Raw genomic sequence first — 24,830 nt, 5'->3', positions numbered from 1 at the left:
TCTACTTTGATAGTAAAACAAACACACTTGCAGACAGAAAAAAACAGGAGGCACTGCACTGTGGCAGCACACTCTTCCCGGGGAGAGCAACCCAAATTTAACAAAATCTGTAGTGACAAAAAAGCAATACAATACAATATAATGCATACATCCACCCACCAGAAGGCATAACGTCCACGCCTGGCCCCACAGGGGACAACCAGCGGATCTTGTCGCGGTCAATGTTCAGCCCTCCCTTGGTGCCAGACTTGGAGGGCACGTAGCTGCCGATGTTGATGGTCTCATTGTGGAAGTACTGCTGGATCTGCACGGCCCCCAGACGGTCACTGCCGTCAAAGCGGATGTAGCCAGACACTCCCTGGAAGTGGGTCTGGTTGATGGCCGCCCGGAAGGCTCTGTGACAGGCAGGCAGTAACATGGGTCACAAATACATCTGTATGTGGAGTGATAGCCTAGAGGTAATGTGTCCGTCCAGGAAGCGAGAGAATCTGAGCGTACTAGTATGAATCCCGGCACAGTCACCAGTATTTTCTCCCCCTCTACTAGACCTCGAGTGGTGGTCTGGATGCTAGTCATTCAGATGAGATGACAAACCGAGATCCTGTGTGCAACATGCACTTAGCGCATGCAAAAGAACCCGCTGCAATAAAAGGGTTGTCCCTGACAAAATTCTGTAGAAAAATCCACTTAGACAGGAAAAAAAAACAAAAAAACTGCAGGAGGAAAAAAAATACAAAAAAATGGGTGGCGCTCTCAGAGAAGTGATGCGCTCTCCCCAGGGAGAGCAGTCCAAATTTCATACAGAGAAATCTGCTGTGACAAAAAAAGAAAAAAAAAAGGCAATACAATGCACACAAGGCCTGACCAGCGCACTGGATTATGCTGCTGGTCAGGCATCTCTGCCTAGCAGACGTGGTGTAGCATATATGGATCTGTCCAAACGCACTGACGCCTCCTTGAGAAACTGAAACTGACAGAGATCAGGAGAGAAAGGGTACTGTCATCCTGGTACGTGAACTGGCTGAACAACTTGTCCAAACAACAGAACACGTCAAGGGTTCCCTCTCTTTCTTCCTAAGCAATGTCTTATTTGCTTCAGATCAAAAAGTGGTTCATTGCCACAACATTCCAAAACACTGGACAGACAGGTCAAGCTGTGACACCTTTCAAGCTGTGACAACACCGTTCATAAGCATATTATGCAAGAACCATTTTTTTCTGGTCAATTTGCTTGAACATTTTATAAGGGAACTACCTTGATGGAATCTGGCTACCTGACTAGGCATTTATTATCCTCAGTATGGGGCTCAGTAGGTGGTGTCTTTTAGTATGTTAAATAATGAAAGAGGCACTGCTGAACACCACCAAAGTTACTCAGCAGCACTGCAGGGTATCCTCTGGAGAGTGGTCTCCTGACAACATTACAAGGACAGTTCCCTGTGAACCGCTGATGCTGGGACTGCGACAGATGAACCTGGGTTTGGCTGTGTATGGGGAATTCAGAGCGAGTGGTGTGGGAATTATGCCACTAAAACAGTGCCAATGATGGGGTAGCGAAAAAAAAAAAAAAAAAAAAGGAACCCATGTCTAGTGAGGCTGTCCAAGTTACCTGGTGGTTCTCTGACCCAGTTACCTGATGGTTCTCTGACCCAGTTACCTAGTCGTTCTCAAACCCAGTTACCTGGCGGTTCTCTCCTCAGTGAGGGTGTCCAAGGCAGCAGGGTGGGTCTCCAGCAGTTTCTGTAGCCCCTTGGCAAACACCCAAACTGCATCGTACACAAAGCTGGCAAACAGACTCTCCTCCACATACTGCACACACACACACACACACACACACACACAAGACATGAAAAGCTATTCTACCTATGCTGACATTAAGGAAAAAAATAAAGCTAAAAAAATGCTGTTTCAAATTTCAAACTGTGTTTCATACTTCAAACTAAGTGACATATATATACACACACACACATACATACATATACATACACACACACACATACATACATATGTACACACACACACACACACACACACATACATGTATACACATAAAAACACTCTCACACACACAAACACAAACATGTATACACACACACATACACATATAAATATAAATATACACACACACATACATATACACATACATACATGCACACACATATAATGTAAAATCATCACAGGCAATATCATAGTCTCACATCACATAGGCCCAAAATCACAGCAAGACAAAAACATATCACATTTACCGAAGTCAAAAACATGCACCAGGAACCAGGCCTCACAGAAGCACACTAAAAATCATCACAAATGCACGCAAATTAACTTCAAGAGCATGTCCAGCGATCAAATCATAGCAAGCATATACAGATGGAAAAGCTCTACTTAGATATAAATTGAAAAGAGGAGTTTTGAGTGTTCTCTTGAATGCGGGTGTTGGGGTGTGATGACTGTGTGAGGGCAGTAAATTCCATTGTTTTGGTGCAACAAAAGAAAAGGAACGTTCACCATTAGTTTTTGTGCAAATTCTTGGAATAGACAGTGTGCGCATGTCATTTGAAGAATCAACGGAGTTGTCTGGATGGTGAATAGACAGAAAGTAGATCTGAAAGACAGATGGAACAAGAATCAGTGAAGAAATTGTGACAAAGGACTGAGAGTTTGCATTGTATTCGTGCTTGAATGAGGAGCCAGTAAAGGGAAGCAAGTAGGGGGGTGATGTGTTGACATTTCCTAGCCTTGAGTGTGAGTCGTGCTGCAGAGTTCTGAACTTTTTGAAGTTTGTCAACATAATTTCTGGGGCAACCAGCAAGAAGAGCATTTCCATAATCTAATCTAGATAGGACAAAAGAACAAACCAATGTCTTTGTGGTTTCTGTGGTTAGATACTGGCGAATGGAACTGATTTGTAGGAGTGCTGCATATGCAAACCTACAAATGTGGTTGATGTGTATGTCAAGTGTCATGTCAACTGAAAGCATGCACTCTAAATTGCATGCGGATGCTGAGAAAGATACATGTGCATATGGGGATATACATAACTGGGTTTCTTTTATTGTCCACAATGTGAAATTGTTCATTTTTGCTGTTTTTTGCTTTTATCAAATATCACTGCTTTTGTTTTTATTTTGTACAGTGCTTTCAGGTTGGATTATTATTTTGTGGATTTGTGCTTTATTCAAATCATCCATTATTACTGTCATCATTATCACTGTTATTTGCACTGTGCCGGAGCAATACATGCGACCCAAACCTGTCCAGCAGCTGTGAGGAACAGTTCTCGTCTGTGTGTGTGTGTGTGTGTGTGTGTGCGCGCGTGCGTGTGCGCATGTGTGCGCACATGTGTGTGTGTGCAAGCATGCATGCTCACATGTGCGTGCATACATGTGCATGTGTGTGTGAGACCCCTTGCAGCTGAGCCTTGTACACGATACTCACAGCCTGGCCGATGCGCTCGGCGTACATCTTCTTGTACTGACGGATGGTGATGCCCCCAGCCACCTCCAGGTCCTCCTCATCCGTGAAGATTTTGGACACAATCATGTGGCCCTCTATGGCATACAGCAGTTCCTGTGTGTCAGACAGATATCATTCACTATAGCTTCAAATAAAAACCAGCATTGTAGTCATGTAACCCTGAAAAGCATTTAAGCATTTCCAGGTCCTGCACATGAGACAATAATAGTACTATTGCAGACTGACGCTCTAACCTCACATGGAGGGAGCTTGAGGTGTTTACAATAAAAAGTTACACAAACATTTATATACATGCATTCAAGTATGACGTACCATGCGCATACAAGTGTATGCACACACAAACACATATACACAGCAGAAGCACATCAGCTAATATGTTGTTAGGCACACATACACATTGCACTCGCTTTCAGAGAAACTGAAATCACTCTCTTCCGGTCCTGTCTGGCGTGTTATTGCTTCTAAATCATATTTAGTTCATAATTCACTAGCCATCCGATCAGTGTTGTATCACCTTCTAGTTGTAGAAAATGTACCAGAATTACTGGAAATCAAACACAACGCTAAACGACAGGACATTTTCTTATTTTAGATTTTTTTTTTTACTGTAATTGTAATGTGATGTTTAAAAAAAACAAAAACAAAAACAAATAAACAAAAAAATCAAATACTGTTTTAAAAACAAACAAACAACAGAACAGCACATGCTTTACAAACAGTATCAGACCAGTGACAGACCACAGGAACTGGACCTCTTACAGCAATGCAGTGATTCCAGGACATCCCACACAGAGAAGACACACAAAGCACTGTGTAACGGGACAACTGATCCAGTCCTTACACAAAACAACCAGCAAGCTGCTAGCAGCCCTTCCCCCCTTCCCCCTGGCTGCAGGTCTTACCTCTGTGGTGCAGGGCACATGCTCCTGAGGGCGGGGGTCTGAGGGGGAGGGGGGGCTGTTGAAGAAGTCCACGTCCCACCAGTCTGGGGCGTACCAGGAGGGCAGGAACCACACGTACCCCTCGTGGGCCGTCATCCTCTGTGGGCAGACACACATCAGGTTACAGCTGTTTACTTTGGTTTTTGTATGTGTGTGATGGAGAGTAAGAGTTGTTGCATTTTGGATATGTACCAGTCAGTCTTGTCAACTGTCCATTTATAGAACCAATGAGTGTGTTTTCATTACTTTAACAATCTTTTTAATCTCTATTTTACTGTATAGTGTTTATTCAATCATTTTAAGTAACGGATTTGTAAAGCACATGAGCTTGCTTCTGCTTGTATTGTAGCACTATATAAGAATGAATTATTATTACTACACACTGATAAAAATTGTTATTCTAAGCTTGTCCCTGCTTATTTTTTAAACTGCACGTGACTTTTAATATTCAGTAGCAAGAATTTGACTGACATCATGTGAAGTGATAATTATAATTCAAGGCAGCTTTATTTGCCTTGGTTAATGTAAAAGAAACATTACCAAGAAAATTATTTCCTGATATGAAACAATAATAAATACAAACAACAGCAGGCAAATGGTGCACGTGTACATGCATGCGTGCGTGTGTGTGCGTGTGTTTAATGTTACACAACTCAGGCCCAAAGTAAGCCAGCTGCTGACCTGCTTGTATGCTTCACACATGACTGCCCGTGCGACTGTGCCAAAGAAATCAGCAATGATGACTCTCACATTCTGATCTCGTAACTCCTTAAACACCTGCACAGGAACACACAGATAAATGTGATAATGCTGCTCTAAAAAATCGGTAATGATCAGCTTCATGTTCTCTATGCTCTCTAAACAAGTACATACTCTGTTATACATATTATATTATCAAACAGCCTACCTGACAGATCCACTTTTATTAAAAAAAAAAAAAAATCAATCATACTGCTAATAATGTGAATTTATGTAGCACCCAATCTCAAAATAGTGCTCTGTGTGCTTTACAAAAACAGGTGAGAAGAAACACACACACATATAAATTATACAGAACTTGCTGTATGTGTCTGAAACTGTTACATAAAGTGACAAAAAGATGTTGTATATGACTTGATCATAGACTGCATTTGGCGCTGTCTTCACCCCAATATTTCTGACCATTTGTGCAATCACACCAGCGTCACAGGAACTGTGAGGGCAGCAAGCATTCTCTGGGTACTTGCATGAGATGTGAATGTGTTGCGGAATACACCGCTTCTCTGTCAAGAGATGGCACCACCACAACAGATGTCTGAATATGAATTTCACCACTACCATGGCAATGATGGCCAGACTTGAAAGAATATGGAAGAGCAACATCTGCTTCCAAGTATTGTTCAAGCTCTTTAAGTTGCTTGTTGTGTCCATCATACTGTATGGATGTGAGTCATGGACACTACTGGTGGATGATTAAAGAAGAATCAAGACCTCCAAAAACAAATGCTACTCCACATCTCATACAAAGAGCACAAAATGAACAACTACCTGAAAAGCTTGATCAAGACACTATGGGCCCCCAAAAACCTCTTCTGTGAACCATCAAACAATCAAAGCTCGCTAAGTTTGGAAACATTGCCAGACACACCTCAATAATTCCTCTTTCAGAGATTATAAACCATCCATGCATTTTGAATCAGTGTAGGAACTGCCCTCTCTGCATTATGATCTTCACTGGCACTCTGAAGGTCACGCATTCAGTTCAATATGATACAATGCAAAGCAATCCAATGCGATGAAATACAAAATAATACTATACAATACAATACAGTATCACTCTAATAATTCTTCACATGGGAACTTTCTCTTAAGTACTTTGGAGGCCAATGCAACTGGTCACTCTGGTCACAATTCAAAACAATTTCAGCACCACACCATGCATCCCCCACCCCACCCCCCTCCCCACCCCTCAAATAAAAGGTAGAAAAAAGACCGCCAAAGCCAGAGGGACAGAACACGAGGTTGACAGACAGACGGATAGACGGACGAACCTGCACAAGATGGGCATGCAGAGGGTTGTGGAGTAGTTTACGGGTGACTACAACAGCGATGCCCTCCTGCTGGAGATAGTCCTGCAGGGACAGATGGTACTCCGGCAGCTCCTGGCCCCCCTCCGCAAGTGCCCCCACCTTGCTCCACTGCATCGCCTTGAAGAACTCACGGTACACGGTCCTGCCACAACACATTAACAGTGAACGATCCTGCCACAATAAATTAACAGTATACGATCCTGTACACGATCCTGCCACAACACATTAACAGTATACAATCCTGTACATGATCCTGCCACAACACATTAACAGTGCACGATCCTGCCAAAACACATTTAACAGTATACGATCCTGTACACGATCCTGCCACAACACATTAACAGCACACCATCCTGCCATGATCCTGCCACAACACGTTAACAGTACATGATCAACACATTAACAGTACACGATCCTTCTACAACACATTAACAGTACACGATTCTGCCACAACACTTTAACAGTACATGACATGATCCTGCCACAACACATTAAGAGTACATGACACGATCCTGCCACAACACATTAACAGTACACGATCCTGTCATTACATGGTACACACATCTGTTACCATGCGATACACAAACCTGTCACAATATATCACACACACACATGTACACCTTGCTCCACTGCATCGCCTTGAATAACCTGTGGTACACAATCTTGCCACAACACATTAACAGTACATGATCCTGCCACAACACATTAACAGTGCACAATCCGACCACAACACATTAACAGTACACAATCCTGCCACAACATGGTATACAAGCTTGTCACATCACACACACGGTATCCATGGCCTTGAAGAACTTATAATTCATGATCCTGCCATAACACAACATGGTATACAAACCTGTCACAATACATCACACACATGGTATACATGGCCTTGAAGAACTTGTAATGCATGATCCTGCCATGACGCAACATGGTAAACAAACCTGTCACAGTACATCGCACAACACACACACGTGGTATACAAACCTGTCACAATACATCACACATCAACACATATAGTACACATTGCCTTTCGCCCTGAAGAACTTGTGATACAAGACTGATGCCATGACACAACATGGCAAACAAACCTGTCACATATACACACATATATCACATATAAATATATCACACATATACACCTTGCTCCACTGCACTGCCTTGAAGAACTCGCTGTGCACGATCCTTCCACAACACATTCTAGATACACAATCCTGTCACAACATGGTGCACAATCACATCACAACACTGTACACAATCCTGTCACAACACACTACACAATCCTGTCACAACATGGTACAAAATCTCCTCACAAAAAGCAACACAATCTTGTCAATATGCAGTGTCTGTATGTCTCAGGCCTGGTTGATGTTGGTTGGGCCTTGTCAAGTAGTCCCAAACCTAAATAAATGGACCCACCTAGCAACATCTTCATCACCCCTATCATTATTCAGCATCATAACCAAAATAGGAAACAAAAAATGTCCCAAATTCTGGAGCACAAAAGAAAGAAACGAAAAACAGAAAAAGAAAAAGAAGAAAAAAACAACAACAACAAAATGCAAAACAACAACAAAACAAACTTGGTTTTTTACCACTTTCACAACTACATCAGTGTCAGTAAGCTGCCTAAAAGAACAGGGCAGCCTACAAAGGGAAATGGCTTCACCAGTTCAGTGATATGCTGTAAAACATACTGTGGCAGTCACAGACCAATAAAGCAGATTACTTTACGGAAAAAAAAAAAAAAAAAAAAACCCGAAAAGAAAAAAGAGCGTGTTGGCTGACCTGTGATGGTTGACCTGTGGGATGGTCCTGAAGAAGTAGGGGTACTTGGTTCTGTCGGACAGGGAGGCCGCCTCCGCCCCATAGCTGACCATCATGGTGTGGAAGTGTCGCGTCAGGGCTGCTATCGGTTCCGCTGCATCCGAACACGCAGGGCCTGCAACACAATATCTATCTATGTATCCATAGATACATACATATATATGTGTGCTTGATATATATATATATATATATATAGTGGCTTGCAATCACAGATCAGTGCAGCAGGCAATAGGCAAGAAGTTATACCATTGTAGATCTATACATATATATATAGATACATATATATATATAGATAGATAGAGAGATATATGGATCTACAATGGTTGTGTACATTCTTTAGGGATTGCAGCCTAAATTTCACACACACACACACAGAGGCAAACACACACACACACACTCCCAGAATGCAGTACAAACCTTTTTCTAACATCACTCTCATCTCTTGACTAACATGAGTTGTTTCTCTGATTAATATTTTCTAAGCACAGTTACCTTGAAAATGAAGAAAAAAGTTTCAATTTTCACTACAGACTTAATATTTTTAAATGAATCTGAAATCCTGCCTCTAAGTTGTGCCTGCCTATGTGTGCGTATGTGTTAGGGTAGCTATTTTTGGTGTGTGTATGTAACATTGATGTAATGTTTTATGTTAACAAAAGCGTTTTTGTAAAGCACCTAGAGCAGATTTCTGGATAGTGTGCTATATAAGTATCCATTATTATTATTATTATTAAGTATGCCTTTATAACACCTGTGTTGACTCTTACCTAGAACACCCAGGATCTTGAAGGAGTGGTCATGCATAAGCATGAGTTTGATGAAATTGTTGGTGGCCACATCTGCCTGGCACTTAGTATCGTTGACAATCAGTGCCAGTTCGTGAGAGGGCAGGGTGCTGTTGTCAGCATTCACCAGGTCAATGGCCAGCAGGGCACCTATACACACACAAACAAATATGGATTATAATAATAATAATACAATAAAAAAACAAAACAAACAATAATAAAACAGTAATAATAATTGATGCTCACACCTTCCAGGAGCTCATGTCATTTACAATAAAAGTTATACATACATAAACACACATACATCAAGTACACCATACACTAACAAGCATGTGCACACACAAACCAACCAACCTGTCCATACACACACATGATTAGCAGAAGTTCAAGAAGCCCCAAATCAATAATATGGTTTGCAGAATAGAACAAATTGTGTCCTGAAAGACTTTTTTGACTGAAGTGGGGAATCCACCTGACAGAGCAAGAAAGGCATTTTGTTCCATACTACAGGGTCAAGACAGGAGAAAGAACATCGTCCTTGGCATTTTTTGTTTCTTCGAGGAAATGCTTGCACTCTTGAATCAGCAGCTGAGCATAAAGATCTGGAAGGGGCATACATAAAAAAGTAAGTCACAAATGCATAATCATCTTTTTATTTTCATCAAACATTAAAGCAGAATATTGTGGCTGGTTACTGGAGTTTCCTTCTGCCATGCTTGCTACAGTGTGCTTAAATGTGGCTTTTATCACAAGACAGCAAAGGTCTGGTCAACCTTCACAAAAAAACAACAAAAAACAAAAACACACACACACACACACAAAGAAACCATTTCCCCCAAGATCAAGATAAGCAATTGCCTCAAACTCAAACATGTTCAGGTTCTGACCATTGGCATTTCGTGGGTTGCAACAGAGATGATGTGTGATGACAAAAGTGAGCAAGACCATACATCTTGTTCAAATTCTTACAATATACATGTGTATGCTGTGTGAATGTGAATGAAGCCTGACTGAACGACAGGAAATGGCTGATGAACTTATTAACGGCAACTCTCAGTTGGTTCTTACTGAGGCAGGCAGCCAGTTGAGCAGATTACTCCATGTTTGTAAAACTCTTACAGCTTTGTCTCTGACCAAGGACAGACGCTACATTATCAACAACAGTTATAACAACCCCTCACCTCCAAAGCCCTCCTCCCCAACAGAACACTGTGTCACCCCTACCCCCACCCCCAACCCCTCCACCCCAGCTCACCTTCAATCAATCCGGGCTGTATCCAGGCGTCCCCGGACAGGGGGAAGAGGCCGGCCAGGTACAGCTTGGGTCTGGCCGACATGGAGAAGGGCAGCCAGGTGTGCCACAGGTGGGGGTGGTCGCGCACCCAGCGGCAGGCCAGGGCCGGGGGGTCCAGGTGGGGGTGGAGGCGGGCCTGCTCCAGCAGGTGGTAGTAGGTGTTCTGGGGCAGGCTCATCCTGCTGACCAGGTCATAGGCCTCCGGGGCCCCCGCCTTCACCCGGTACCACACCACCTTGGAGAACTGGTTCACCTGCCACCACCACACACACATCAAATCAAATCAAATCATGTCGCTTTTATAGCCCAGCCGACCACACAAAGGGGGCCATTTCAGGGCTGATCACCTATCAGTTCTTAAAACCAGTCCCAGTCAAAAAGAACACAAAATAATGTTCAAGGTAGATTAAAACAACGTTTTAAAGAATCAATTCACTCACATCTCACTCAATCCATGTAAAACTGAAAGCAAGCAGCACAACACATGTACAGTCAACATGTAAAGATTTACATTTGTCATTTACTAATCTGCAGCTTGTGTTGACTGGGGTTCACCTGCCATCACCAAACACCTACGCTGATGTTTGTCATCTACAGTCAACATTCAAAATCAATATTTGTCAGCTACAGAGATGGGTGTCCTCTAAAACAGGATATTTGTTATCTACATTCAACATGGAAGATTAACATTTGTCAGTTACTTATATGTAGTTTTGTGTTCACTGGTTCACCTGTCATCGCTACAAACACACACCTATACTGATCGTTTGGGATCTCTGTTCAACATGAAAATATTAACATTTACCAGTTATTTATCTGCAGTTTGTGTTTACTGGTTCTTGCCATCACATGCCATTCATTTAGAATTTAGTTATGTGTTTTACAGCTTAGTATTAATTCATACTGACTGCATGTGTTTAAACAAAAAGGGTGCATAGGTGCATGCATACAAGCAGGTGCATGCACACATTCGTGTGTGTTTTTTAAACAGTGGAAAGTTAACATGTTTTACTGGACTAGCTTTGCTGTGACTATTTGGTGTGATTTGTTAAATATGTTGTATGCCAAATTTTACCGTTTTGCTTGCCATCTGTATGTACCACAGACTTCACCATATGTAATTTCTCAACTGAGGTAATAAAGTTATTCTGATTCTGATCACCACACACCTACAGTCATGGGAGTCCTCTGAAGCAGCATGTTTGTTATGGAAGTTTAAAATTTGTCAATGACAGTGATGGATGTCCTCCAAAACAGGATACATATCTATAATAATAACAATAATAATAATAATAATAATAAACAATAATGAATGGCATTTGTATAGTGCATTTCTCTAAGTAGAGTTAGATTCAATCACCCATTCACATGCAGCCTTGCCTGAAAATGACTAACCACACTCAAAACATACACACACACATACCCATGAGCAAAAAGCAGATGAAATGAACAGTGGAAAACAAAATCACAAAATGCCTAAAAGAACAGATGAGTTTTTAAGCTGGGATTTTAAAATTAAGAGGAAGTGCTGAAAACTGAAAGGCAGCGAATTCTGAATGGTGGGAGCACTGAAAAAGAACCCATGGCAACGAGTGTTGTCCTCTGGCAAAATTCTGTGGAAAAACTTTGATAGGTACACAAATATATATGCTTGCACTCAAGGCCTGACTAAGTGTGTTAGGTTATGCTGCTGGTCAGGCATCTGCCTAGCAGATGTGGAAAAGTGTATATGGATTTGTCTGAACGCAGTGACACTTCCTTGAGAAACTTAAAATGAAACTGAACTCTCCTTAGAAAGGGCAGCCTGAATTCCACACAGAGAAATCTGTTATGACAAAGAGCAATAGAATAGACTAGAATACAATACCATAAATACAATACAGTAAAATACGACAGAATACAATAAATACAACACAACACAATACAACACACAAGAGGCAGGAGGAGAACAGCAGTACCTGGAACTCCATGTTGGTCAGCCCCTCTTGGGAAAGGGCGAGGGCCCAGCGCAGCTGGTCAGGGAAGCTGAGGCGCGTGAAGTTGGCAGCCAGGGTCAGACGGCTGGGCACCCAGCTGAAGAAGAGCAGGCGCTGCCTGGCGGCCGTCTGGGTCAGCACGAAGCTGTGCAGAGCGGGGCCCAGCCACACCACGTCCACAGGTAGGCCCAGGGACTCAATCTGGTGCTGCAGCATGCCCCCGTCCAGGCCTGCCTCATGCATGCACACATAAACACGCATACATCAGCAGCAGTTATGAACAACAGTCTAAAAAATGGTCATACGCGTAAAAGCCCACTCGTGTAAATATGAGTGAGTGTGGGAGTTGCAGCCCACGAACACAGAAGAAGAAGAACAACAACAACAGTCATAAATACACAACAGTTTGATGTACATGACAGTTATGGCACACAAACACACAGACACACATACAGACACACCTCATGCACAGCAAAGATACAAAACAGTCACATCACATACACACATATCTCAAAGCACACATACACACACAACATACCAAACATGCACCACACACACACACAAGCACACCTCACACACAGCAAGATACACAACAGGCACATCACACACACACACACACACATACCTCACAGCATACATACACACACAACACGTAAAATGCATCACACACAAATCAGCTACACACACACACACACACACACACACAGTCAGAGAGACAGACAGACTGCTGATGGATTACAGAAAAAGACTGGAGACATGATGGGAATCTATTCAAATTCATAATGCCCTGATGTTTGAATGGATGAAAGAAACTATTTCATTGTTGCTGCTACCCATTCCAACCTCAGAGTCATATTCAACACACACACCACATACACAGTGGCCATGCAACCATACATATCACACACAAAATGATAATTATGCTTCCCAGAGATAATCTATAATAATAAAAAATAAAACAAAAAAACAAACAAACAAACAAACAAAACAAGAAGCAAGTCCTTCAAGATCACAAGAGACATCCATTTTGCCTCTGACTTTGCATTTCAGCAGATATCACAGTATGATCATGACCAGTCACAGTAACAATTTTGATTAAAAAAACACCAAAAAATGAACAATGACCTTGACCTTTGACCTCTCAGACTGCTCACCATATCATAACGGTCTAATCAATACTTACAATCTTTACAGCTCCCCAAACATGAAAAAAAGACAATGCCACAAACCTTTGAATATGTTATCAATAAAGGAAAAGTAAGACACCTCCAGAAGAAAAGCAAATCATAATCTTATCTTTTTCATCCTTATGCATATTAGGCACCAAATTAACAACTAGACACATTCTGTCTAATTCCAAGGGATCTACAATCACCAGTTTGGTATGTGACGGGACATAAAACAAATCAACATTCCTCCTCCAAGTGGGGACACACACAACATGAACCTTGCTGTCTGTCCTTCACCTTTGACACCGGCGAACAGCGTGGCGCAGTTCTTTCGACTTTTGGTGCAGCGAGGACTCCTGTAGGCCAACTGCTCACAGTGGGGACACGCTTCCCGCCACTCATGGCGGCCCCACCAGGAGAACGATCGCGCCACCGACTGGACCAGCAGCGCCCTCCAGTGGTCCACCGTGATGTTGTTGTTCCACTGCTCCTCCACGATCCACGAGGGCAGGAACCAGCCCATTCTGACCAACATCCACACACAATGTCAGGTCTTCAACGCTCCATACTGTCTTTACGTACTAGAATTGAAGTTGTGTTGATGCTAATTCTGTTGTAATACTCTTTTTTGTCACTACAGATTTCTCTGTATGATAATAGGCAGATCTGACTCGGGAGAGCATGTCATTAGAGTGCAGAGCCACCCATATATATTTTGTGTGTGTGTCTGCTAGTGTATCTGTTTTACTTCCATAATGACAATTTCAACAGAACCTTGTGAGGGACAACCCTTTTAAGTTTTATTGCTGTGGGTCCTTTTACTTGTGCTCACTAAATGCATGCTGCCCACAGTACCTTGGTTTATTGTCTCATCTGAAAGACTAGCACCCAGATCACCATTCAAAGTCTACTGGATGGGGGAGTAAACATCACAGTTTATGTGGGAATCAAACCTGTAGACACTTACGTATATTACCACTTGGCAACTGCTCCATTTGTCATTAGTCTTCTGCAGTATATCCGGTCTTACATTCCAGGCAAGTAATCACCCTTCAAGAGGACAAACTGTCTTTACATTGCACGTAACTCATCAGCCTTCAACAGAACATACTATCTTTACATTCCATGTAAGTAATCAGCCTTCAACAGGACAAACTGTCTTTAAATTGCACTCAAGTCATCAGCCTTCAACAGGACATAATGTCTTTACATTGTATGTAAGCAATCAGCCTTCAACAGGATATACTGTCTTTACATTGCACGTAACAGGACAAACGGTCTTTACATTGCATGTAAGTAATCAGCCTTCAACAGGACAAACTGTCTTTACATTGCATGTAAGTCATCAGCCTTCAACAGGACATACTGTCTTTACAGTGCATGTAAGTTGCATGTAAGTAATCAGCCTTCAACAGGACATAATGTCTTTACATTGGATGTAAGTAATCAGCCTTCAACAGGACATAATGTCTTTACATTGCATGTAAGTAATCAGTCAAAAGGACATACTGTCTTTACATTGTACGTAAGTCATCAGCCTTCAACAGGACATACTGTCTTTACATTGTATGTAAGTCATCAGCCTTCAACAGGACATACTGTCTTTACATTGTATGTAAGTCATCAGCCTTCAACAGGACATACTGTCTTTACATTGCATGTAAGTAATCAGCCTTCAACAGGACATACTGTCTAAACATTGCATGTAAGTAATCAACCTTCAACAGGACAAACTGTCTTTACATTGTATGTAAGTCATCAGCCTTCAAAAGGACATAATGTCTTTACATTGTATGTAAGTAATCAGTCTTCAACAGGACATACTGTCTTTACAGTGCACATAACAGAACAAACGGTCTTTACATTGCATGTAAGTAATCAGCCTTCAACAGGACATACTGTCTTTACATTGTATGTAGCCATCAGCTTTCAACAGGACAAACTGTCTTTACATTCCATGTAAGTAATCAGCCTTCAACAGGACATACTGTCTTTTCATTGCATGTAAGTAATCAGCCTTCAAAACAGGACAAACTGTCTTTACATTGTATGTAGTCATCAGCCTTCAACAGGACAAACTGTCTTTACATTCCATGTAAGTAATCAGCCTTCAACAGGACATACTGTCTTTTCATTGCATGTAAGTAATCAGTCAACAGGACATAATGTCTTTACAGTGCATGTAAGTAATCAGTCAACAGGACATACTGTCTTTACATGCATGTAAGTTATCAGCCTTCAACAGGACATAATGTCTTTACATTGCATGTAAGTAATCAGCCTTCAACAGGACATACTGTCTTTACATTGCATATAAGTAATCAACCTTCAAAAGGACATACTGTCTTTTCATCGTATGTAAATAATCAGCCTTCAACAGGACATACTGTCTTTACACTGCATGTGAGTCATCAACCTTCAACAAGACAAACTGTCTTTTCATTGCATGTAAGTAATCAGCCTTCAACAGGATAAGTAATAAGCCTTGCATCATGACATGCTGTCTTTACATTGTATGTAAGTAATCAGGCTTCAACAGTACAAACTGTCTACACTGAATGTAAGTATCAACATTCAAAAGGTTATTATTACTGTCTTTTAGTTTATACAGCATGTAAACAGATGTTGTGAACATTCCTCTTCATTAATTGTTGAGAAGAGGTATTACTTGAACCTCTAGAACAATGCTGGGCCCATAAACTGTCAATATGGGGACGCAGTGAACTAGACTTTGTCAAGATGTTTTCATGTAATTTATTTTACTACAATTAAATGAATAGAATTCACACACACACACACACACACACACACACACACACACATACACACAAACACTGAAGCGCACACACATATATATATACACACATGTTAACAAGCAATATGAGAGAGGGACAGACAGGAAGGCCATAAATCCATGTGCAAAAAATGTGTATGCATGCCTGCATGTCCTTTCATCACGTGGGCAATAATCAACACATACTGACAAAACAGACAGAAGACAGCACAGCTCTGGGTGTCTGACTGAAGGGAGGTGTGAGTAATATGTGAGGTGTTCCACAGACAATGCACACCCTGTGATGTCCACAAGGACTCCTAGTTGCAACAGTAACCTCCAGCAACACACACACACACACACACACACACCTGCCATAGGGTCCCAGTGGCCCAGCATCAAGCAGTCGTGTGGTGTCCACCCAGGGTGCCTTGTCAAACCCCGCCTCCATCCATGTCTCCAGGTTGATCATGGTGTCTGGCACCGAGTCCATGCCCACCCTTTTACACCTGTCACACACACCATCATCCTAATACACCTGCTGTCACACCATACTGCTATCATACACCTGTCGACGATTCTGATCAGTTAAAAAAATCTTTGTTGTTCCAGGCACTCTTTTACGATAGTTTTTGGGGGTCCCAGACTACCTCTGTAGGTTCACTCTAATGCTAATACTGCATATTTCAATCAAATCTGCATTGCTGCATACATACAAAGGCAGACTGATGTTCTGATACAATATTTTTTACTCTATTATGTTTTCATTCTAGAAATTTTTAGAACATCCTAAGAATCTGCTTAACGAACATGCAGAATGTCATTTCCATTTTTAAAAGTGTCAAGAACACATATTCGTGCCATTATTAGAAGCCCTGACTGTATTACACACACAATCTTGCCACAACATCCCCAACCAATAAGAAATGAAAATTATCTTCAAAACATGACAGAAGTGAGGGAAAAAAATCTTATAGTCTGTTTATTTTCATGATGTTTTACTTTTCTTTTATGTGATCATCATTTTACCTACAGATATTTTATCCTAAATTTTCTTTCATTACCAGTTTGATACGCAATATCAAACTTAATTCTAAAAAAAAACACAAAAAAAAAACTGTGTTCACTTTGTAAAACACACATGTATAAACAATCACGTGTCAAGTACGCCATACACAAAAAAGTGTTTGCACACATAAGCATGTAAACACACCCACCCATCCACGCACAACACATCACCAGGTGAATTTCAAGAAGCACAGAAGTCTGACCAGTTGAATTTCAAGAAGCACTTAAGTCAATAAGATGGCAGACAGAATGGAACACAATTATTATATTATGATGAACATGTCAACCAGAGACTGGTCCAAGACAACTCACCTTGTGGGGGCACAGCCTGTGACCCTATCCAGCACAGCCGAGGCATTGATGAGGTCATAGTCAGGCTGGTGACGCAGATGTACGCTGTGGTAGCAGAGGACATTCTGCAGCAGGATCTTCAGGATGTGGTTGGCGATTTGGTGTGACACCCGCTTGCTGCTCTCCACCACCAAGGGGAGCTCATGGCCATTGTGGTAGAAGTAGTGCCGATGACCTTGACCTGTCACAAAATCACATCGTCACCATTTATTGACAAGCAAAGAAGTACATATTTGTACAAGAGAGGTAGTATACATAATTACTTTACAGAGCTGAATGGATATTCTGTGTCTCAACTTTGCCAAAATGCTGATCAGACTCACAATTTCCTGATCTCTTTCGCCCCATTAACAAAACAAGATCAAGATTCACTCATCTCTTTTAGTTGTCATGTATTCATTTCATTAGACTTTCTATTTCACTGAACAGATTTGATCATGTTCACCTCCAAAAGTTGCTGTAAACATTTATACTACAGTATGTAAATCTCCAGGTCAGACTCACTTTTATTGTGCTTATCTACCTACAAAAATGTACCAAACATGGACATCTCCATACACAATGGCCCAGTGAACAGACTAACATTTTCTGTGAACTACTCAGTCTACTGCCCATAAAACTAAAAAAAGATTAACACAGGCTCATATCTTCTGTGCTTCCAACAGCTTCCCATTGCAAACACCTTTTCTTTTGTTTATCCAGCTGCCCACACAAATGTTCACATCATACACAGACTGAACTTTTCAATGCTTGACTAGTCAACAAAACTTATGTACCTCACCCATGACAATGAAAAAAGGGCAACTCATTGTTCAATGCTTTTTCTGGTTATTATGTTCACCACTCACTGTACTAGACGCACCTTTTTTTTGTTCTACTGATACTTGTCCCTTCAGATCTTTTCAAAGAGAAGATATATACTTTATCTCCCATAAGTTAAGACTGCTGTGATCTCACTCCAAACTATTGACAGTTATTTCAGTTCTTGTTAATATTAACTTAAGATATTCTTCTTCTTCTTTTGTGGGCTGCAACTCCCACATTCACTCGTTTGTACACAAGTGGACTTTTATATGCATGATTGTTTTTTACCCTGCCATGTTGGCAGCCATACTCCATTTTTGGGAGTGTGCATGCTGGGTATTTTTTTGTTTCCATAACCCACTGAACGCTGACATGGATTACAGAATCTTTAATGTGCATATTTGATCTTCTGCTTGCATATACACACAAAGGGGGTTCACGCACACGCAGGTCTGCACATATGTTAACCTGGGAGATTGGTAAGAATCTCCACCCTTTACCCACCAGACACCGTTACCGAGATTCAAATCCGGGACCCTCAGATTGGAGGTCCAACGCTTTAATCACTTGCCTATTGCGCCCGTCAACATCAGATATATATATTTTGTAGGTGGAGCAGTGGCGGTGTCACAGTGTGTGGTTATGCACCTGACTAGGAAACAAGTGTCCACAGGTTTGAGTCCCATTTACAGCATGCTGTGTGCAGCATGAAATTAGCACATGTAAAAGAACCCATGGCAACAAAAGGGCTTTCACTAGCAAAATTGTATTTCAAATAATCCATTTAGTAGTAAAACTTGCAGAGAAAAAAGAACACACTTGCAAGCAACAACAACAACAAAAAAAGAAAAGACAAATAGCAGTGCACTTCCCAAAGAAACAGCCTGAACTTAACACAGACAAATCTGTTTAACAAAAAAGAAATGTATACAATTCTAAATAAATGGACGACACAATTCTTTCTTTTTTCAAGTCATGCATGCTCCCCACCTCATTGTCCCTTCATCCCCTCCCTCACCACTCCAACCCCACTCTTTCTAAACCCCTTGCTCCAAGTCATATCCCAAAGAATCTGAAAAAGACTTCTCTGCGCCTGAAGCAATAATATGCTGTTGACACACAACCTTTTGGCACATAACTCCATACAGAAGAATAACTATAGAGTAAAAACAGATTATATAGTTTTCTCATGCACATCATTACTTAACCTGGCAGCTCTTAACCAATCAATCATGTCACTTTAAGCAGCCCTGAAAACCCAGCACACACAAAAGGTTGACAGCATGCTCCTCTCAACACACCAATCCATCAATCTTGACCCACAATGGCATGAGGAATGAATGGTGCACATAACACTTTTACTGTCTGACAATGACACACTCAGTCATCATAGCTGTGGAAACACCTTACTGTGTCTGGGACAATGACCATTTGCTTCTAACATGTATCAGTGTACATTGCTAATAGTATACATTGTGTAAACAAAGTGAGTCTATGTTTTAACCTGGTGTTCGGTTGTCTGTGTGTGTGTGTGTGTGTGTGTGTGTGTGTGTGTGTCTGTGTGTCCGTGGTAAACTTTAACATTGACATTTTCTCTGCAACTACTTTGTCAGTTGACACCAAATTTGGCATAAAAATAGGAAAAATCTAGTTCGTTCCAGTCATCTTGTTTAAAACAATATTGCGCTTCTGGGATTGGCACAAAAAAATTAAGAATGAAGCCTAATTATATGCAAACTGCATTTACTGTTATATTTATATTTTTTGTATTCTCTAAACTTGGCACTTTGATCTGATATTCTGACCCAACAGCTAGAGCAGTCATTATTATCATTTTTTGTTCAAACAGGAACTTCTTTTGCTAAGCATGGATTTTTTTTTAATTTTGCAAACGTTTTGGTGCAGATAGTAAAAAGGGGAAATTACTCTGTAATGCTAATGGAGTTAATTTGCTTTAAACTGATCTTTCTCATCTTAAACATTACATTTTGAAACAAGAGAGGCAAGGCCTTCAAGACTCACTTCTGATGCACTTTTTAAAAAAAAATCCAAGCTTTTTATGTATTGAGTATAATTTCAAAATGTAATGTTTAAGATGAGAAAGATCAGTTTAACTCTTTCCATACGAACGGCGAAAGAGACGACGTTAACAGCGTTTCACCCCAATTCCCACCATCAAAATATTGCAAGTGGAAGGCTCTTATACTGAAGAGGTGAATGTTGACAAAGACTACCCCAATTCTGACGACGGAAGCTAAAGGTTGGGTCATTCAGACACCCACTGGACATCCGAGGGGTCTGTGTAGAGGAGAAGAGAGGACTGGCCGTACTGAGTGAGTTAAAGCAAACTAAGTTCCCCAGCAGAGTAATTTCCCTTGTTCTGCTATCTACACCAAAACGTTTGCAATAAATAAAACTTCCATGCTTAGCAAAAGAAGTTCCTGTTTGAACAAAAAATGATAATAATGACAGATCCTTTGTTGGGTCGAATATCAGATCAAAGTGCCAAGTTTAGAGAATACAAAAAAATATAAATATAACAGTAAACGCATTACACTCAATACATAAAAACTTGGATTTCTTTAAAAGTGTATCACAAGTGAGTCTTGAAGGCCTTGCCTTTCTTGTTTGTTGTTGTTTTGTTTGTTTTTCTTTCAGTTTTAGACACAACGTAAAATGAGTTGGTATGGCCATTGTAATTGATTATGAGCACAGTGCCAAAATGTGTTTCATCATATTTTGTATTACTAGTTACAACTTACAAGAAATAATACAACATTTTCATGTACCCCCACAGGGTTTCCTCAGACAAACATCTTGTCATGAATGTCTTACATTCCTTGACATGGTGCACTACCCCTCGCCTGGAGACCCGGAAGGTTCTATCTAAACAGATTAATTCAATGTTGACTGTAAGGCATTTGTTGGGAAAAAATAAATTAAAAACACGGTCTAAAGTCTAAATTTACAAATAACATATAATAATGTCATATACTTTTTTTAAATGAGAGACTATCTGTGCGTGTGTGAGTGAGAGAGAGAGAGAGAGAGAGGGAGAGAGAGAGTGTGCATGTCACTGTGTGTGTGTGCATGTGTGTGTGTGTGTGTGCACGTGTGTACTTGTGTGCATGCATACGTGTGCGTGTGTGTGTGTGCATGTGTGCACATCTGTTGCATGGAGCAGTGCGGTGTGGTGTAGTATGGTGCAACTGGAGTGGTGAAGTGTGGTGCAGTGTGGGATATGGGGAGTGGAGAGGATTAGGGGGATGGAGTGCACGCATATGCGCAACTGTAAGATGCACGAGAGAAACACACACACACACACACACACACACGCAAAAACGGGAATGCCACACTTACATGATTTGTGCTGAATACAGGTGGTGGAAGAGGAGGAGGAGGGGGGCTGGGTCTGGCCAGTGGCAGGCAGCACCAGCAGCACCACCACAACAACCATCACCTCCACCACCCACTTCATCCTGACAGCCTCCTGCGCTCCTCTCACACACGCCTCACTCCTACACACTCCACCCATGTCCTGGGCGCTTCACAGCTGTGGCTGACCACATGGTGCCCACTGCCCTGTCCTGCCCCGATGTGTGATGATGGGAGTGAGAGGAGGAAATTCCACACAGGCACTTGAGGAATTTGATGGTGGTACTGTGACAGTGGAGATTTATAAAGAGGAAGAGGGCAGGATGAAGGGTCAGACAGTAGTGATGTGAGGAGGACAACAGGTCTCCTCCCATCCATCAACCTCCCTGTCACTTCAATTCTCCCTCCTCAGTCACTGGGGACGAAGTAACTGGGTGTGAATGTCGCCGTCGTCATCACCATGCAGGGGGCATGGGGGTAAACAATGTGTTTATCTTGTCTCACATCACATGGCAAACAACTGTCTTTTCTTTTGCGATGCTGAAGTAACAAAGGCTGCGAACTTCACAATACTGTCTGTTTTTCTTCTCTCCAAACCCAGTGACAAAGGCTATGACAACACGGATGGTCCACACACATAACACTGCCTGTTATTTTTAACCAAGTTGTTTCAAAGAATGGCGCAAGTCCATTATCTCAGGTGAGTACACACACACACACTACACAAAGCTGAACTGACCATGCCAAGCGGAGCTTACTCCACACACACAGTCATCGTCAATCTAAAGAAATATCTTTGGAATGCTGCACTGCTAACAATTATATGCATGTAACTGTAAGTAATCAGGCTTACAAAAATACCTGAGTAAAAAAAAAAAAGCAGCTTTTTCTGGAATGGGATCACCCTAAATACAAAACAAAAAGGAACAGCTTTCTTTGATTATGTCACACTGTAACCGTGTCAAACACTGATAAATATTTCAAATTTCTTGGATAAGCTAGTGTAGAAATCAAAAGCTGAACATCAACAATAATTCTTTAATCAAAAGAAAAAAGAAAATCTCACATTACATTTTCATCAGTTCGGTGGAATATCTTGGCATAAAATGTAAAACTATCACAGAAGGAAGTGTCCAGTTCTTGAAAACCAGGCATGGATAGAAAAATAAATCACAATAATCCAAGGTTTTTGGGCTTGTTGATTGATATGACTTTTGAGGGGTTAATTAAGCACCACCATCTTCTGAACATCCACGCTATTTTCACAGTCAACACTGAAACCTTGTTCTCCTCTGATGATGACCACAGCACTGAAGAATCTACTCAGGATGGTGACAGACTGTGTTGTGAGCAGACAAAAGATCCAGGCAGCATGCCGTCCCCAGTGTGGCAACAAGTCCACCACAGCCTGACAGGGATGTGCTGCGGCACTGTCCTGCAGAAGGAAGAAGCCGGAGGCTGGGTGGGGATGGTTCATTCATTCATCCACTCATTTTCATCCCCCATGGCCCCAGTGGTCCTCCAGGTCCATGGTCAAGGCGTGTGGCCCTGGGTTTGGTGAGGCTGGCTGGTCAGCCCATCACTCCTTCACTGCCGATGATTATCTGGACAGGGGAAAAAAACAACAACAATACATTCATCCGAGACATTTTCATTGATTCAGTTTCAAGGTGTCAAACTGTATGGACAGACTGACTGATCCATATATGCTATGCCACATCTGCTTTAAAAAAGGAAGAAAAAAAAAAAGAAGCAGGAGCAAAACCTTCACATAAACCCAATACGCTGGTCAGTCCTTGAGAGCCTTTCATAGGTTTGTGTAAAACATTAATATAAAATGAAAAACAATTAAACAAAATAAATAGAATTAAAACATAACACAGTGAGAGTTATGCTGAAATAATATGATTGAAATTAAATAGGAAAAATTGGCCAATTTCATGTCTGCATCCTAGTTTTCAGTGAGCATGATGTAATCACTGAATCACACACACACACACACGTTTTGGTTGTTGTTGGGTGGTTGGAAATATTTGGAAAAGTGCCACTTACAAAATATTCCGGATGTACTAAAACAAATCAGTGGGTTTCAGAAGAATCAATGACATTTTCATGCATATAACCTTTAAAAAAATATATATATCACTGAGATTCTGTATCTGTACCAACTAGAAAAAGTGAATAGGCATGAAATACCAAGACTTAACACACACACATACACACACAACACACAAATCACTTCACTTCACTTGTCCCTTCGTCTGGATGACCATTGGGGCACCACAGATAACTTGTCAACCAAATCGCACAACACACAAATCAAACAATTTGTGTGTGTGTGTGTGTGTGTGTGTGTGTGTGTGTGAGAGAGAGAGAGAGAGAGAGAGAGAGAGAGAGAGAGAGAGAGAGAGGGAGAGAGAGAGAGAGAGAGAAATACAAAAGGTCAAAGGATTAATCATTTATCATTTTATGGGGTTGAAGATCCTACCTGGTATACATATGCATACATATCTATACATGTCCCTGTTAAAATCTTTACACTCTAAATCTAAGCATGGGCAAAGTCCTCTAATATTTCCAACCTGAAACACAACACAGAATCAACGGAAAAGGCAACCAATAGGCACCCCCACCCTCCCAACTACTCCTGCCCCCTTGTCAGTCATCAGCACCATCACCCCCCAGCTCCTGTGAAGTGGGACAATGATCCTCTGCAGGACAAGGTAACACCAACACTGAACCTCCAACCTCTCTCTCACTGACAGTACAACACAACTTGTATTGGCTGAGAGGCCTCCTCTGACTGGGCACATAACACATTAACAGGGACAGGGGGTGCGCACACACACACACACACACACACACACACCTCTCTATCTCTGCACGCCTCTCTCTGAGACTACTGAGTGTGGCAAGCAGTATGG

The 24,830-nt window shown here is 41.5% G+C and overlaps 1 protein-coding gene across 3 annotated transcripts in view; it reads right to left on the bottom strand.

Annotated features, from left to right (window-relative positions):
• LOC143285448 (uncharacterized) overlaps window positions 1-24,830 on the bottom strand; it is a 60,122-nt gene that overhangs the window by 22,192 nt on the left and 13,100 nt on the right. For all 3 annotated transcript variants that reach the window (XR_013055690.1, XM_076592735.1, XM_076592736.1), the window contains exons 2-15: window positions 21,892-23,510; window positions 17,689-17,908; window positions 16,680-16,817; window positions 13,833-14,059; window positions 12,349-12,596; window positions 10,352-10,643; window positions 9,079-9,246; window positions 8,273-8,426; window positions 6,446-6,626; window positions 5,097-5,192; window positions 4,377-4,514; window positions 3,436-3,567; window positions 1,682-1,809; window positions 160-395 (exon numbers count right to left, since the gene is read on the bottom strand). Coding sequence is in view for 2 of the 3 variants with exons in the window: in XM_076592735.1 (XP_076448850.1) it covers window positions 160-395; window positions 1,682-1,809; window positions 3,436-3,567; window positions 4,377-4,514; window positions 5,097-5,192; window positions 6,446-6,626; window positions 8,273-8,426; window positions 9,079-9,246; window positions 10,352-10,643; window positions 12,349-12,596; window positions 13,833-14,059; window positions 16,680-16,817; window positions 17,689-17,908; window positions 21,892-22,066 (2,533 nt within the window). In the remaining variant the exon portion in view is untranslated. The remainder of the gene's footprint in view (window positions 1-159; window positions 396-1,681; window positions 1,810-3,435; window positions 3,568-4,376; window positions 4,515-5,096; window positions 5,193-6,445; window positions 6,627-8,272; window positions 8,427-9,078; window positions 9,247-10,351; window positions 10,644-12,348; window positions 12,597-13,832; window positions 14,060-16,679; window positions 16,818-17,688; window positions 17,909-21,891; window positions 23,511-24,830) is intronic.

This window comes from Babylonia areolata, chromosome 9, assembly GCF_041734735.1.
Source record: "Babylonia areolata isolate BAREFJ2019XMU chromosome 9, ASM4173473v1, whole genome shotgun sequence".
Classification (NCBI taxonomy): Eukaryota; Metazoa; Mollusca; class Gastropoda; order Neogastropoda; family Buccinidae; genus Babylonia; species Babylonia areolata.
Note: the sequence above shows the minus strand (reverse complement) of the source record. Positions and strands in the feature narration are given on the sequence as shown.